Genomic DNA, 18,738 nt, shown 5'->3' with positions numbered 1-18,738 from the left:
CTGATGTGCAACCCATGTGTTGCAGGGTGCAGCTATTCTGGACATCCTGACAACATGACGGAGCATGTTACAGCCTTTGTGATCAAGTGATGATCCGATTTGTAGTAATTGTAGTATTGGGAACTATCCCTCAGCTACCAACCTGCTTTAATATCTCTGTATAATCAATAAAAAAATTATTTAGCTAACGAACAGTCATTAGCTCACATTGTTAGGAAAAATTTGTCAGCCCTTGCTGTGTATTCTTTCTATAGCCAAGGCGGGTACTCCTCTACTACAGAAGTGACATCTTGTATTGTCAAGTTAAAATGTAGTACTGTAAAACTTGTTACCTGGATGATCTTAGCAAACGGAATGCTGAGTGTTACTGCTATTTTGCTGCATTTTGAAGGATATGTCGTTCTACCTTGCCAAAGTAAGCACTCTTGAAACTCCCACACATTGCATTAATAAATGCAAATGTGCAGTGAAGGGAAAGATTTACATATCAAACCATCATGTTAATTTGATCATACTCTTTGAAAATCATTATTTCATTAGGGCAGTGGTTCTGTGTGAGACATTTCAAGGGGTGCGTGTGTTCACTCTAGATTTTTAACAGGGAATTATTTATAATGCCCGCACTCAAATGCCATTTGATAAAAAATGGACTTGAAATAATTCTAGTGTGCTCAGTTATTACCATTTCCACAACTGGCAAAGGCAGCATTACAGATACTGATTCCATTTGCCATCACCTACCTATGTGAGATGGGATTTTCATCACTTCTGCATTTAAAAACAAAGGCCAGACACTGCTTTACTACATGTGAATGATGATATGCATGTGGCTATTTCTAAAAAAAAGAGCCTTGCTTCAATGACATTATTATTAATGCACAACAGCAAATACAAATTACTCATTGAGAATTGAGCCTAGGTTTAATTTTTAAGCTGAATTTTAACAAACATGTATGTTAAATTATTTTGCATTAAATGTATGCTTTCCTGATGTAAACAACTGAACATATTTTTCAAAGGTGTGCAAGAACATATTGTAAGAGTCAAAAGGGTGCTGGCCACCAAAACTGGTTAATAAGCAATACCTTAGAGGTACACTGTAGCTTAAATAGTATTGCTCATTCAAGCCACCTAGTTGCTTTCCTATGACCTCCAAGGGGTATATTTACTAAACTGCGGGTTTGGAAAAGTGGAGATGTTGCCTATAGCAACCAATCAGATTCTAGCTGTCATTTATTTAGTGACAGCTAGAATCTGATTGGTTGCTATAGGCAACATCTCCACTTTTTCAAACCCGCAGTTTAGTAAATCTAGCCCCAAATGCCTTAAAACTAGTATAGGGTCCTATTTCCACTTTTTGCTTAATCTACTGATTGACTAGGGAAAGCTGGGACCCATATGAAAAAGTGGTGTTTGTTACTACTAGATAATAATATCCCCCCACTCATTTAAAATAGGCTAGGACAGTGATAGGTAACCAGATACACTTCAGGGTTGCTTGGACAGCCCTCTATCTTTCAATAAAGCTGCACATTAACCTTGATCTGAGTAAGAAGTTAAAACAATACATTTGTTCACAGAAAGAAGCACCTATCTGTAATAACATATCACCAGATATTTTAAACAAGTGTTACAATCTATAATAAACAATTCCGACAATAAAACAGGAAGAATCATGGGGCCAAAGTTGAAGGTTCAGAGGCCCTCCTGTTGCCTACCACTGTGCTAGCAGACTACTGAGCTGTTCGCATACTTGCCAACTCTCCCGGAATGTCCGGGAGACTCCTGAATTTTGCGAGAGTCTCATGGACTCCCGGGAGAGTGTGGCAATCTCCCCGATCTGCCCACTTCCAAGTGAAGTGGGCAGAATTAGGTCCCAAACGCCACAATTCCCAGTGAATCGTGACGTTTGGAGCCCCGCCCCCGTCACGCCCACCTCCCCCGCAGGCTGCCGGAATCGAAGATTATTAAGTTGGTAAGTATGACTGTTCGTCATTTAAAATAGGATAACAAAAACAGAACTATTATTTAAAAGAAGAGGGTAAGACCTGAAAATAAGGTATAAGGTATTAAAATATGTGTCCTATCTTTAGCATGTTATCTAGTTCTTTTTTGCTAACAGGCCTGATATGCAGTCATTACTGATGACCTTTCAGTCTTGGCATAGAAATCCTCTTCTATTAGAACGTCCACAACTTCAAAGTGATCAGAAATTGTAGACACTGACCAGTAAGTTTACTCCACACTACTGATGAATGCCACACAGGGAACATCTTGAAACACTGCATCTCATTAAATTAAATCCCTCACGCTGAAAGTGCCTAACGAGACCCTTCAACACTGTCATCATTACAATATATAGCACACACCGTTTCATATTAAACATCCACTATATTAATTGCCTTGTAAATCTTATCCAGCCAGTTTGCTCTATTATTTCCCAATCTGCTGAATTTTATTCTCTCTGTCAACTGGCTGGGATTTGATCTGAAATACAGTAAGGGCACTTATCACCTGTGAATAACATTAGTTAGCACCCATCCAGAAACCGTATCACTAACATTACATGTGTTATATCAGTTGTCTGCCCTTGTAAGCTTTCATTTATCGCTGTTCGTCTCACTTTAGCTCCAAATTCAAAACAGGATTTCATTTCTTAGTTTTTCAGTAAAAAGCAGGCCCATGCAACCTTGGCTTGCCCATATTATTTGTAATATAAAATGCTTGCTATGCTGATTTGATCAGTTCTAGGCATCTAATGGGTAGTGAAAATGAACTAAACTCTGATATCAGCTGTCATTATGCAACATATCTTTATAATATACTAAGTGGCATACAGATCAGTCAAGCCTTTGAGCCTGGAAAGACTATAAGGATTAGTTCATAAAATGTTGCAAGTAGAATAGACGTTACGTAGCCCAGCAGAACAGATATTAGCTTTCCTTATCCTGATTCTACTAATGTGTTCTAAGCTGGTATCTGTTTGGTTGTTATGGGTTACAAAATAACAGTTCTCTTTGTTATTAAAGAAATTCTCCAGCTCTTCTCTGAATAAGGCAGAATGTTCTATTAATCTTGTGTCCTTTTGCAAATGTTTTAGGAATTCAACACAAGTTAATTTATGAGTGTAGAGAAATGTGGAGGCATAGTGCAAATTTCTGTAGTCGCCACTGCCATTAACTTTTCTTCTTTTTTCCTTGTCCACAGGTCTGCTTCTTCTTTCTTGCTTCTTTTTTTTCTTCCTGGAGTCTCTCAACTTCTCTCTGCTGGCATCGCTATGACGTCACAACGCTTCAAGGAGCCCAGCATCAGAGGGATGAGGGACACACGGCTGCATGGGGAAATAGTGGGCACAACCTAAATAACGTTGTTAGTTAGGCTATGCCCGCTATTAATCATTCAGAGACACTGTTAGTGTGGGTACCCGGCCACCGTGCCACTCCCTACAGTCCGGCATCCTAGGCAGCTGCCTAAAGCTTCCTAATGGTGGAACTGGCACTAACAGTAGATAATTTAGTTAAATGTGAAAAATGCTGGATGAAATTTGAATATACTTTGAATACAGATGTAGATATTTTGAACTCTGCAATGTCTTAATTGGATAAGTAAAGTATGTAAAATAACTGCAATGTTATTATGTCACTAAGGTGTCTATTTATCTACTCTATGCCCCATGGCTGCACAGAGTATCTTCTTTATTGATCCATCTTGCAACAATAATGGTATTTTGTCTCAATTTGTATTATAACGGTACAAAGACTATTACTGGGCTACATTCCCTATACTAATGATGGGGCAATGGATAGGATTTTTTTATGAAATAAACAGCAAAGTATAGATGAAAGTTAAAAAATGGAATAAGTAACCGTGAGGCTCAGCAGTTGTAATGTGTTATCCAACATAATTACTATGCATGAGGGTCTAGGACCCAGCTGAGGAATCAGAAAGACAAGACAGGCAAGGCTGCTGCTTTACTCTCCCATAGTCAATACCATTCTGAGATGGCGTTAACTTTCGGAGAGAAAATATTTATTTCAGTGATGAGTATAACTTTTCACTGCTTGATAAATAGGTCACTTTTATCACCCACTTAATGCTGAATGGGGACAGTGATAGCAAAAACCTGGTTATAGCCATCATTAGCTGTGTTATTGCTGGTGGAAAACCACTCGTGTAGGATGAAGCAAAAAGAAAAAAAGAAGCCCTTTTGCCGGCACAAATTTGCATTTTTGCAGGCAGTAGAGAATTTTGGCCTTTTCATAAATATGCACCAAAATCTCTTTTGCATGCTCCATATCTCTCCAAGTTGCATCACTTTGAGACAGTGCAAAAGCCCAAGTATAAGTGACAAGCTGACAAATAGTCTCATTGGTAGCAGAAAAATTTTGCATAGGTTACATTCACTCATGGGTTCATGGCTGCTGTCACAGCTGAACACACGTTCTTCATAACCCATAAGCTGTAGGGATTTTAATTGGTGCTAACCAGAAGAATATTATGATAAATACTCTCTTATCTAAGCCTTATGGTGACTCTCACAGTTTGGGGCAATGTTTCACTCTCTCACAGTGATTGTGTAATCTTTGCCGATTATAGATTATTTGGGACCAATTTGCTGAGAACAGTGTCCTGTGACATTGCCCTGCACCCTACATGCTGCTGCTGTGCTTTTAACTATACCAAAGCTTTAGCAGAAGGATAGGTCAGACAGTCAAGGGGAGTGATGACCGGATTCGGCATATCTAATATATATAAGCCTAGCGGCGTGTGTTAGTCTGTGTGTGAAAAAAAAAAAAACCAAGCTGCAGCGCCACCTGCTGGGCGGAGTTATACACTGACCTACTAAATTCTTAGCATTATCTAATATATAAAAGTAAAAGCCGTGTGTTAGTGTGTGTGTGTGTGTGTGTAAAAAACTATTTTCTCAGAAAGGGCTCATCCAATTGACCTGAAATTTGGTATACTGACATTATTTGACAAAAAAATTAGATTAGTCAAGTCAGTTAACTTCCATCATCCCCCCTTCCCCCCCGTGGGAGGGGTAGTAAAGGCTAAATTTACGAGTTGAGGGCTCAAACTCATTTTCGTGAGGTAATTTTACCTCATGAACACACATTAAAAAGGGCGTCAGGAAGTAACGCTCTTCCCCTGAGGAGGCCTGGGCTAGGCCCAAATGCATGACAAGAACCTTTTTAAGACCTTAAGTAGCTTGATTTGACTAGAATGCATGAGTATCATGCACGGGTTAACTTGTTAGAGATAAGTAATGTGGGTCATGGGAGAGTAGGGGAAAAATAGGAGGATATATTACATAGTCTCAGGTTTAATATACATACCATATTGAGCCTTTTGAAACTATGGGAATATTGGCTATAGAGAGGCATATTGACTATCTGATTGTATGTTAAAATATATACAGATATATTGGCTGTATGTGATGGCATATTAACTACAGTGGGGTATGTTTTATGTGTACATTTTGCCTAGGTAGGCACATTATATACTGTACTGGCATGTGAGACTATATGGGGGTATTCTGATGATATGGGGCATATTTGCTATTTGGACATTTATGAAGCTACATGGAGGCATTTACGAGGACACTTGTGTCTGATGTACATTTTGCCATATTGTGCCCATCAAATATTTAAACTGCATTCCATATATTATTTTTACCATGCACGTCTTTTTCATAAAACCATGCATATCAGGGATATATGTTGCTATATACAATATATATATATATATATATATATATATATATATATATATATATATATGTGTGTGTGTGTGTTAATTTGTTGTCATGTACTGTGCTTCATGGTTTTTTTTCGCCACTGCAAAAATAAATTGGCAGGTCGTGATAAAGTAACATGATTTATTTTTATCAAATATATATTTTTTTTTTACAAACTAAATGTAAGTAGTGTAGTGTATTGGATACATTTGAATTTTTCTAAATTATTTGATACTGTTCCGCATAACGGGTTAGTATGTAAGGTGAGAATGCTAGGACTAGGGGGACATGTATGTGTATGGATAGATTACTGGCTCAAAGATAGAAAGCAGAAGGTTGTTATAAAAAAAAAGTATGCAAACTGAATCACAGTGGTTAGTGGGTTACCACAGGGATCAGTAATGGGCTCTGTCCTTTTTATCATATTTATTAGTGACCTTGTAGATGACCTAGAGAGCAAGGTATTTTCCATATTTGTAGATGATAAAGAAATGGCAAAATAAGTTTAACATAGATAAATGTAAGCAGGGTCGGATTAACCGCTAGGCAACCTAGGCAACTGCCTAGGGCATAGCGGTCCCCAGAGGGCCCCCCCAGAGCCGACGGTGAGCAGGGTAGGCAAGGCAGAGGGGTGCTCCCCTCCACCTGCCACCCCCCTCTGTCCGCCGGCATAATAAACAAGAACTGCGGCCGAAAATTGATTTAAGGAAAAAAAAAATCAAAGTCAGCTGACCGTGCGACGGCTCTTGGCAGCCTCCTCTCCTCTCTCCCACTGAATGTCGGGTGACGTCATTTTCAGTAAAGATTCGACGAGGAGCAGGAGCACTGCCAGAGCAGAGAGGAGGAGCAGCGGCTGCGCGACTTACAGGAAAGAAGAAAACAAGACAAGAAGAACAGAATAGAACAGAACAGAAAAGAGAAAAAGCAAATGAAAGGTAAATTAACTAACGGATGCACATAGGGTGAGTGGCAAGAGAAATGTGGGATAGGCATTAATGGCACAAAGGGGCAAGAGAAAGGTGGAATAAGCTTTAAGGGCACAGAGGGGCATGAGAGAAAGGTGAAGAAAGCATAAAGGGCACATAGGGTGAAGGAAATAAGAGACATGTGGAACCAAAATATGGATGGCACAGTGTAAGAGGAAATAAACAAGGGGAACCAAAATATGGAGTGCACAGTGTGATGGTGAAGGGTGCACAATGTAATGATAAAGCGGCAACAGCATGATGGAGGGCACAGTGGGATGATGAAGAGAGTACAGTGTACTCAAGGGGAAACGTGATAAAAGTGATGAAGGTGGGGACATTTTTTTCTCTTCTATACTTCTCCAACTTATTTGCCAAAATACATTTTTTGCAGGAGGGAGCTGCGAGAGCTTGCGCAGGCTCAGTGTGCTTGCACTGGGCGTGCAGGGAATGGAGTGACATCATACGGAGGATCGAGTCAGACTGCGCAGAGTTGGACTAATAATAGCAACCAGCAGGGAGTGAAATAACCTCTTTTCATCAGCAAACTGAGCAATGAAAAGTAATCATTATTAAAGATTAAAGCTATGTACAACATTGTTTGCACTCTGTTTTATGTAAGGATTTAATTAAAAGTTAATATTTTTTGGTATAACATTGTCTGCACTATCTTTTCTAGTAGGTATTAAAAGTTAATATAATCTATGCTTTAAAAACAAACAAAAAAAGTAGTGCTATGGATTGTTTCATGGAGGGGAGCCCCAAACCAGTATCTTGCCTAGGGCCCTATGAGGTCTAAATCCGACTCTGAATGTAAGGTTACTCCTATTAGGAATACTAGTAGACAGTAAGCTGAATAGCAGAACCTGATGGCAGGCAACTGCTGCGCTGCAAAGAGTAACAGAATACCAGGATACATAAAAACTATTGCATGTGATGCAAACATAGCTTTGCTGCAGTGTAAGTCACTGGACCACATCTAGAATATGGGAGTTTAGAAGTTTGGGAAACTGCATCTGCAAGAAGGATAAAAGTGCTAGTGAGGGCTCAGGGAGGGGATGTGTACATTATATATATATATATATCTCTATATCTCTCTATATAGAATACTTGCCAACTCTTGCAATTTGCTTTCCAGGAGGGTTCGGGGGGGGGGGGGGGGGGGTTCAGTTGGGTGTGTGGGAGCGGAGCTCGGAGTATTGCGTTACTGGCCCTGCCCCCTAAATGGTTATAGCCATTCCTGACCTAAAACAGCAGGGGGCGGGGTCACAATGACACATGAGTCTCGTCACTAAGCCCGCCACTTCAATTTAATTTACCAAACTGGCCTGGAACCAGGAGGTTACCCTGCTCTCCCGAAAGTCCGTGGAGACTCCCAGAAATAAATATATATATATATATATATATATATATATATATATATATATACACACACACACACACACAAACAAAGAAGCAGCAGCATTCACTTAATGTGGAGTTCAAATACCTTTTAATTCACATATGTTGTACACAGTATGAATCCGTGATTCAGATCTTTATCAAGGTACTTTACAAATAACAAACATCACCTTATAACGTGTTCATGGTGCGATAACAAAACTCAAAAAGTCGCAATATCCCCGCAGCATTTCATCATGCTGTGCACTAGATACAGTGAGGTGCCTTAGACGTGACCTAATTACTATGTATAAATATATCCACGGTAAATGCCAAGATTTGTCTTAGAAGGTATTCATAGCCAGGAATGTACAGGTAATAAAGGGATATATGTATGTGAAATTATAGAAAAGAGTTCTTCACTGTAAGAGTGGTCGGAGTATGAAATTCTAGAATAATAGAAGAGGGGGTGTCCTATACTTTAACTGCATTTAAAAGTAGATTTCATGCTTTCCTTCAAGAAATTATATCTCTAGCTAAAAGTATTACATTGATTTATTGGGGGCTCATTCAGTAAATTAATCTGATTGCATTGTATTGGTTCTGGAAGGATTTTTAAGCCCACCATGAGGACAAATTGACAATGCCTCATTGGAATTTTGTTTCCCCTTCCTCTGGATCAATACAGATAGAACATATGGTAGGTGGAACCTTAAATCCTAATATTTAGCAGCTTCCAGGATATAGGTAAGGTGCTTGTAGCAAAATATGGGCTTTATCCTTACGGCCATCTGCAAGGGCTACTTTGTAAATAGCTAGGTAGCATTCATTTTTATTGAAGAATAAGAAGCAATTAAGGTCCCATACCTTAATTGTTACTCCAAAAGTCCAAACATTTAAATAGGGGAACTAACATTGTATATTAAATTACATTTTCCTTATTGTGTTGTCAGACATGCACTTGTACATTGACAGAAGCAGGTGTATAATTTGGTGTAAAACAGACAGTTTTAGAAGTAAAGGAATTTATCTACCCATATCTATATTAGTCCAGATGAGGGGACAGTTTATTAAGCAAGACCAAGCACAAATCAAAAGAGACAGTTTGGGTGATTTTTGCAAAGTAAAATGCAATGAAAAGTAGCCATTGTGTCTTGCACCTTAAAGGGGTTGATGAGCTTAATTAATTTTTTTATGTTACCTCCCCAGCTAATTAGACAAGGGGTCTAATGCTATCTGAATTTGCCATTAAACCAACACTCCCCTCCACCCAAGCAAAATCCACACTCTTTTTCTCCCCAATAACCAATCATGTTTCAGCTGGTGACTGACTGTGTTAAGCACAGGAAAGGGAGGGTATTTCCTGCACTCCTGCTGTCCCCACACTCAAATATGAACTGCAGAAGGAAGGCACATTGGTTGTTTTGTGTGTCACTTTGTGCTTCTCCCTGATTGAGGAGCATGATGGGTAATTCCAAACATTTAGGTTTTGCGCAAGTAACGCTGAGAAGCAAGATAAGACACTCATCTTCTGTTACTAGAATGATACAGCTTGATAAAAGGTTCTTATCTCATAATGAATGTTGGAAACTGTGAGGAAATAGGGTGCTACTAGTCTGAGAACTATTTATTCATCACTCGTTTCTCACAGTTTAAAGTACTTTTTAATTCTTGGTCCAGTCGTATATACACCAGAGCATCGGTGTATTATGTGTATTATTATTTCATGTTATTAGGTACATTTTGCCCTTGCTATTACCTGAAATATTGTATGTATTAGAAATAAAAAGAATATTGCCATATTGTGTGAAAATAACAGGACAGCAGAAGTGATTTTGCTTGTGTTAGCTAAGATAATTACCATTTTTCTCAAATGTCCATTGTTATGAGGTGTGGCTTAGATCTGGTTTGTAATCAAAACAATGTCTGAGTGACTTGACATAGCTAGCTGGCAGCCCATGTTAATTAGCTAGGTCAACAGGTAATTAAGTTAGAACTTCTAGAAGATATGCACTCTGCCTCCACAGTAATATACTGACTGAAATAGCATTGGGAAATGTATTAACATGTATCAATATAAATGTTATTGTATTAAAATGTTTTACAGACCCAGATTGTGTAATGTTGCAAATACAGGGGTAAATGTATAAGGCTGATAGTTTTCCAGCAGGTTTGAAAAACCAATCAGATTCTAGCTATCATTTCTTTAGTACATTCTACAAAATGCTAGCTAGAATCTGATTAGTTGCTATAGGCAACATCTCCATTTTTCAAACCGGCCGGAAAACTTTCAGCTTTAAAACATTGTGTCAAATGTTTTGTTGTTTCACACAAGTGTGATGTGTCATTCCTTGATGTTATGTTGTAACCCTTTGTTTAGTGTATCCAACAAAATAGCTAATTGAGTCAAGCCATTCAATTGTATAATCAAGGTAACAGAGACAGTATGTCTAACAGTTAAAGTATCCACTGTTAGACCTCTGCTGAAAGGGGGAGGATTGAGACATTTGACCATACTCCCTGTGTATACAGCCAAGAATATAAGGAAAGCAGGATGCCAAGAGAGCTATTCTAGCTTGGAGGATCCTGGAGTATGACATCGGTGAAAAGGACTCTGGACAAGCATTATAGTGCCTACCAGGATAGGGTCTGTGTGAGCCAGTATCCCAGGCTGGGCAACATAGTAACTGTCTAGCTAAACGGTAGTGGTAATATTGCGGGTGGATAAGACTCTGAAAGAGACTAAGATTATTACTTTGGAGTGCTGACTGCAATAGGCTGCTGGAGGATACATGCTACCATTTACCCTGTATCTTGTGAATGTCTTGAGGGGTTGTGCTGTGGTGGATATACTCTGGTCTACCCGAGTGAGTTGAATCCCACAAAGGGTAACTGCCATCGCAGCTGAGTGGTATCCTCACAATTGGTGGCAAGCAGTGGGGTCACTCGGCCTGGTGTCACAAGAACCGGGAAGGCTGCAAAGGAGGCTAGCGGTTGAGTTCCAAGAGCCTTGTAGGTACAGCACAGCACGGGCTACACAGCACCCAGAGAAAGCTTATCAGAGGAGTTGCAAGAAAAGTGAGCCATGAACAAATATAACTCCCTAAAACTGGATGAACTCCAGGGATTAAGCCGAGCAAGAGAAATTGCCACTACCCATGATGACTTCAGGCCACAGCTAGTGGAAAAACTATGCAAATGGGACCTGTGCCTACTCAATGATGCAGGATCGAAATAGCAGAGGTACCAGCAGTGGAAGCCACCCAAGTTGGGACTTATATTGCAGAAATCCTAGAAACCAAGGAGTCGGGTAAGGAACAGGATCAACCTCGTATATTAGTGCTGACTGATGGGTGATTCATATGTGCAAAACTGTCTGAAGTGGACTTTCTTAAGGAAAGTCAGGAGAACTTCCCAGATGTGGTGGAGGAATGATCCAAGGAGACTGGGATAAGCTACAATACCACCTAACTGCCCAAGGAGCAGGTGCTACTGGAACCCTCAGACCTTGCCCTGCTCTCTCAGAAGCAGCCAGTAAGGATTCCAGAGTTTGCAGCTACCATATAGACATCCCCTACCTCATGCCAGTCAGCAGTGCACAATGGAAGCTATGACTATGATTAGCTTCTTCCAGAGCTGCTGCAAGTCCTCGGTCGATGGATCCAGAGAAAAGGACTTGAGCTGGTAAAAGCAGGGCTGGCTGAGATATTACCCAGCCTTCAGGATTCGGTGGCAAAGTGTAACCCACAGTCCTGGGAAAAAAAACAGAAAAGGGGCAGAGTGAAGCCCCAAGGCGACCCAGCAACCAAGGACCAGCGATACCACACTCGGGGCAAGTCTGGAAGCGGTGCCATTGATGTGGATACTGGGGACATCTTCGACAGGAGTGTCCCAGGAAAGGAGGTCAATCAGACCATTTCACACCCACAGGGGTTGTTAGCAGGAGCCACCTCCAGAAAAACAAACACTATCACCCTGATGTGCCAGAGGTGAGGGGGGTAAGTGCCACTGTCATTTCTGTGGCTGGCGTGAGGCAAACAACAGGAGGATGCCTTTAACAGCACTTGCAACCTGTATGGGTGGATAGCAGAAAAGCCCAAGGACTTACTCTAGGGCAGCCATCACCCTGGTACAGCCGGAGTTGGTGGATTCCAGAAGAATTATCCCCAGCAAGTATTAAAATTTAATTGGCGGATGGGCAGAGATTCCAACAGTCCAAGTCCAGTTGCACTGGGGCTAATGTAACAAACTGGTGGAAGTTGTAGTTATGGCAGGAATGTCCAATGAGGTGACTTTAGTCAATGATTTAGGGCAAGAATTACTTTGTTGGAAAAGATGCCTATAGAAAGACGAGCCCCAGGCAGACGAAGAACATCCACCTCTACACGCCAGTGCAACCGGGTGTCAGCAACCTCTCTTTTCCATCTCCGGGCCTCTGAGGGTGAGTAGCCAAGACTATTCTAAGAGGGGGTTAGTCCTGGGGGAGGAGGATAAATATAGACTGTAAGAAGCCCTGTTACTAGATACAGATCTAGAAGTGATGCGGGCACTAGCAATCATTTAAGACTGGGGTGGTAGATGAATGTGCTTGATTGGACGGGTTACTTTACAAGGTGTCCAGCCCAAATCATAAGTACAGGTTGGTAGTCCCACCCGAATATCGGGATTGATTCATAGCTCAGGCCCATGGGGAAGGGGGAACCGATCAGAGGAAAAAGGAGAATACGAGCCAGGTTCAGACAGCAGTTCATGTGGTTAGATTTAGCGAGGGATGTAGACAGTTACATAGCCCACTGTGCAGACTGCAAGAACATGTTAGGGAAGGGCTGCAACAGTGACAGTCAGACAGAGGAGAGAAGGCAGTGTAGAAAGCAGGACATTAATGATTGCATGATCTTACTCTCAGTAGTCCCTGTAGGAGATAGTGTGCAGCAGGATTCCTGCAAGTAGTCGGATGCAGAATGGGGAAATTAGTAACCCCAGAGCAGGAAGTGACTGGGGGGAGGTAAAGGGGTAGCCAGGGAGGATCCCAGACAACCAGGGAAAGGCAGTCGGTAGGGCTCTCAGGCAATAGGGCTCAGAGTAGCTACTGGAGCAGGAGACTGAGACTTCCCTCAGAGGCTCTGGGAATTGACTGGTGCTGGCGTCTACAAGAATATAACAAGGTGCAACAAGTGAATGCTGAAGGCTGCGCACAGCCCAGCAGGAAATTGGTTCATCCTGCGGGAGACTGCATAAAACCTGCAGTAGTAGCTGCAGAAGAGACTGGGGCTCAAGTTTAAAAAGTGGGGGAGGATTGTAAGGAAACGGGGTGCTACTAGTCTGAGAACTTTTTATTCATCACTCGTTTCTCACAGTTTACTGTACTTTTTAATCCTTGGCCCAATCTAAGTATATACACCAAAGCATCGGTGTATAATGTGTATTATTATTTCATATTATTAGGTACATTTTGTCCTTGCTATTACATGTATTAGAAATAGAAATAATATTACCATATTGTGTGAAAATAACAGGACAGCAGAAATCATTTTGCTAAAGTAATTACCATTTTTCTCAAATGTCCATTGTTATGAGGTATGGCTTATATCTGGTTTGTAATCAGAACAATGTCTGAGTGACTTGACATAGCTAGCTGGCAGCCCACATTATTAGCTAGGTCAACAGGTAATTTGAGAGGCAATTAGGTTAGATTTTCTAGATCATATGCACTATGCCTCCACAGTAATATACTGACTGAAATAGCATTGGGAGCTGTATTAACATGTATCAATATAAATGTTATTGTATTAAAAGGTTTCACAGACTCAGATTGTGTAATGTTGCAGATACAATGGGTCAAATTTTTGTTGTTTCACGCAAGCGTGAAGGGTCATTCTTTGATGTTATATTAAAACCCTTTGTTTAGTGTATCCAGACATATAGCTAATTGAGTCAAGCCATTCCATTGTATATTTAAGGTAACAGCAACAGTATGTCTAACAGTTAAAATATCCACTGATAGACTCCTGTTGAAAGGATGAGAATTGAGACATTTGACCCTACTTCCTGTGTATAAAGCCAAAAATATAAGGAGAACAGAATGCCAAGAGAGCTATTCTAGCTTGGAGGATCATGGTGTATGACATCGGTGAAAAGGACTCTGGGCCAGGCATTGTAGTGTCACTGGAGGAAACCCTACCAGGACAGGGTCTGTGTGAGCCAGTAACCCAGGCTGGGCAACATAGTAACTGTCTAGCTAAACGTTAGTGGTAATATTGTGGGAGGATAAGACTCTGAAAGAGACTGAAATTATCACTTTGGAGTGCTGACTGCAAGAGGCTGCTGGCGGATACATGCTACCATTACCCTGTATCTTGTGAATGTCTTGTGGTGTTGTGCTGTCGTAATAAAGCCTTATTTTGTATATACTCTGGTATACCCAAGTGAGTTGAATCCCACAGAGGGTAACTGCTATGCCAGCTAAGGGTGTTATCCTCACAGAAACTGTTACTAAGATTGACACCTGTAAAATTTCTTATTTCCTATTTTCTTTTTGTGGCCCGGAGTGTGTCAGGAGCATCTATTGGGATGGATTCTAAGGGCATAAATGGACTATTTATCTAAAACATATGTCATTTCATGCACCTAAGTGGTTCTTACAAAACAGTGTTCTGCTGCTGTTCATTACCAAAATGGCCAGTACCAGGGCTATAGTTTTATTAGGCACAGTAGGTCTGTTGTACCTCCATAGTGCATATGTCAAACTTGATTCTTCAGAAAACAAAAACAAATGGACTCAAACTATATGAAAAGTCAATGGATTTGATTTTAATTGAGGTGAGGACACAATAAACTTGAAATATGGACATGGCAATAGGGAGTGCAGTAGTTTCGGGACCCGGAGGTGAGGGACTCCCAGCAATTCCAGTTCCCCCATCCCCTCCTCTGAGGTTCTTGCTCACCTGCTCTACTCTCAAAAGAAACTTGATGGAGGCGAGAGAGTGGCTTTGCAAGGTTCCTACCGATTTTTTTCCCCAAAGATGCACTGTTCCATCCCTGCTTGGAAAAATGATGTATTTGAGAATTGAATAGCTATATTTTATTGTATGATAGGACTTGCAAGGCTATGAATTGTTTTATGTAAAAAATAGTGGTGTTTGTGGACAGTGTATGGTTTTGGGCACCTAAGTTTGTGTACCTATATAATCCAGGCTGGATCATAATTTACATAAGTCTTTTGAATTTATCATTTTGCAAATCAGGTGCTATTGCACCATCAGCAATAGACAAACTAACAACAAGATCCCCAAAACATAAAACAAAATAAAAGCAATTCAAACATCGGAACACTTATAAAATATATGCAAGGAGTAGCACTGACAGCATTGATCTTACATGGTACATATCATTTGGTCAAGCTTTTGGAGTTTCTTGGCTGAATGCTTAGACAATTAATATCTAAGTAGATCACTCAGATATGGATGAACTTCAAGCATTGTGTGTGAAATGGTTACTACACGGTAAAACATGAGCAAACACAGGCAGTCAAGAGAGCATGCTAGATGTGGAGCCTTTATGAGATTGCTTAAAATTACTTATCTGTAAGATCGCTGCAAAACGTATCAAGGTTAGTGATTTCTTAATTTGTCTCCATAATCTCTTACAGAGCAGAGAAGCAGAAAAATGAACAGAGTAAAACGTGTGGCTTGATTTTTAATGTTTCTGTCCTGGCTGTTGGAAACATTAATTTAATCCACGAATGCAACACTATATTAATGGCAATCAAAATAAGAACACATTTTCCTGATTTACAGTTTTCCCCTAGTACTTCATTTTAAATCTTATTTCAACTCCTTTCATAATATTGTTTAAAGTTGCTTCATTTTTTTTTCAAAAAAATAATTTTTCATTATGTTTGTACATATTTTGTTGAAAGATTATTGTATTTTACTTAAATAACATAAAATGCATATAACAGCAAATATAATTGCTAATGCTGGAACATGGTACAAGTCAATCAAGTTCAATTGAGTTCAGATTTTAACTCAAACCAGCTGTTGCTGTGGATCCAGAATAAGGTGCTCCCACACATTGTTTTATTCATAGTTAAGGTAGCCTTATAGTTTGAGAATGCTGGGAGCCAGAGACAAAAGCTGATTAAAAGATTAGGTGCATAGATACATACAATATAGAAAACATTTGTGTGAGAGGCTGACAAGCTATACTTTCCATTGACAACTCAACTACCTTGTAAAAGGTTAAAAACAATGACATTAATACCCTACACCTTTTTAAACTAATGTGTCATCCGCAAGGTGCTCTCTAACATACATGCAGATGTTTTTTGCAGATGTTATCTATCACAGTAGAAAGAGTTACACAGTTACTCTGGTTCTGTGTTATATCTGGCTACTGCACAATACTTTGCTTATTTCCTATATAGGCTAAAAAAAAAGTAAATGTTGCCTTAGATAAAATGTGAAAAAAATGCACTTACCTGGTAATCCTAGACAAAGCAAGAGACTGTAGTATATGACAGGTACATATCCCAAGCCACAGCCATGCTTGTGTGAAAGGAGAGAGCTGTTGTAGATATGATTGTGCTCCATTTACTTGCTTTTCTATGTTGCTTGGAATCTGTTCTTTCAAAGCATAAGTGAAAGAAACAGAAGGATGCTAGTCCACCTCTTAAGAGAGCTGTGTATCCAGCAAGCGCCTTTGTCCTTCAGAGGATCCCTGCATCCCAGGACTCCCTCCACCTGCTGCTCAGTGTAATAATTAAGAGAAAGTGCAGTGGTGCCGCTGCCTGCTGCATGCTTTACACACGGGAGAAAAGAGCTGAGCTGTCCTCAGGAAGACCGATTTTTAATGAGAATTGTGGATGAGTGAGCAGTTCTGTGCAGTGGATATGAACACCAGTGGGGGAGAATAGTGTGTGTGTGCTATGAGAAGCAAGGCAGGGGAAGACTATACCCCTGCACCACTTTGCAAAAAAGACCTACAGTAGGTTCAAGTGGTGATAATGAATTAGCCATTCAGCCCACCATCCCCCACCCCTTCTCAGAAATGTATGTCTATGGATAACGTGGTATTCATATGCTGGTGTAAATGAATTTAAAAAAAACCCTGGAAATAATACAATGTTATTTTTACAATATATATGTTGTTAATATTTTCTCAAGCTATAATATTTTGGATATAGTTTATGAATATTGTAATAGAAATGAGGATAATGTTTACATTTTTCAGATAATCTAAGATTGACAAGAAGTACTTAGTAATAAAATATATAACACCATTTGCTTATTTTTAATGTGCCTTTCAAAGGTAATAGATTTGGATCTGAAGACCAGAGTGGATAATATTTTTAAAGTGGAAGAAACATCTCTGATGATAATAAAAATATTTTAAAATATTATCTTCTTTTTCAGATGACATATGGTTGAAATATATCACTTATGAGCTTTTTATATGCTTGTCTGGTAAGGGTAGAATTTAAAATACATGAAATGTATTATAACCATGTCCTGTTCTCATACCATGATAAGGGCTGCCTTATATGAACATAAAGGATTTCATATCTGATGCAAAATCTATCTGAAAACACATATTTCTAAACCATTGTGAGCTAAGTTTAAGGTGCCAATACTTAATTCTAAATAAATAATCATCATTTTGTTATCTAAATGAGTATGTGATATATTATAACCTTTTGCCAACTGTAGCTATGCAGCGCGTGACAGCTTACACTTAACATGATGTAAATATAGATAAAAACTAGAGCCATGAATTGGGGTCACCAGGATACCCAGTGATATCACCCTGTCCCCAATTTATTCTTATCCTGCCATATATAATGTGCATTAAACTAAAATGCCTAATATGTCCTGAAGTGCACATTATATATTGGACTGCACCTCTTTCAAAAGAATGATCAGCAGCATATTGTAATACCAAATCACAATCTATTCTAATATACTAATTGAATAGCATATTATACAGGTCCCTAATTATCTTGCATATAATCTCCTTCTTGCCTAGTCAACGCTCAATAATAATAGGTGATCTCTGTCCTCTTCTTGTATCTGCCATGTCTTCCTTCTCTTTTTTCACCCCTATAACTGGATTATGGAATGCATTTTTCACTTGCACTTCTGTGGAAAGTACATTTTAGTGTGTACAATGACCAGTGTAATAAAAAGCTTCAAACAAACAAAAGCCCAAAAAAGTCTGTAAGACCGGATGTGCCTGATGGAGATCTAGGACCATGTCTCTTATACTAATCTAAATCTACCTAAATCCAAACTTTTCACACCCCATCACCCGGACTCCAACTCATCTGTATCTCCTCTGGTTTTGGTACCTATGCCCCCGGATACATCTGGTGGCCTACTTCTCCAGGTTCTACTGCCATCTTGGGACAGCTGTGGTCTGACTTCCATCATGGAACAGTTTCCTCATCACATTGCCTCCCCAGTAAGGCTGGACACTCTTACGTTCTCACAGCACGCAGATTAACATTCTGATGGCTCTCCCTTGCAGACCCTCCACCTTTCAGTATCTGCCCCTTTCATCCTCAGTTGAATTTGAATTCCCCTCCACAATTATTACTGTTATTTCTACACCATTTAGGCCTCTTTACCACCAAGGCCTCAGCTCCATTGATGACCCCAC

At 39.9% G+C, this 18,738-nt stretch overlaps 1 protein-coding gene across 1 annotated transcript in view; it reads right to left on the bottom strand.

The window, feature by feature from the left end:
* GPR139 (G protein-coupled receptor 139) overlaps positions 1–16,958 on the bottom strand; it is an 80,609-nt gene extending 63,651 nt beyond the window's left edge. The window contains exon 1 of the mRNA XM_075181501.1: positions 16,562–16,958. Within this exon, the coding sequence (XP_075037602.1) occupies positions 16,562–16,673 (112 nt within the window). The 5' untranslated portion in view covers positions 16,674–16,958. The remainder of the gene's footprint in view (positions 1–16,561) is intronic.
* Positions 16,959–18,738: the final 1,780 nt, after the last annotated feature.

Source organism: Mixophyes fleayi, chromosome 7, assembly GCF_038048845.1.
Source record: "Mixophyes fleayi isolate aMixFle1 chromosome 7, aMixFle1.hap1, whole genome shotgun sequence".
Classification (NCBI taxonomy): domain Eukaryota; kingdom Metazoa; phylum Chordata; class Amphibia; order Anura; family Limnodynastidae; genus Mixophyes; species Mixophyes fleayi.
This window is presented reverse-complemented; position numbering and strand designations above follow the sequence as displayed.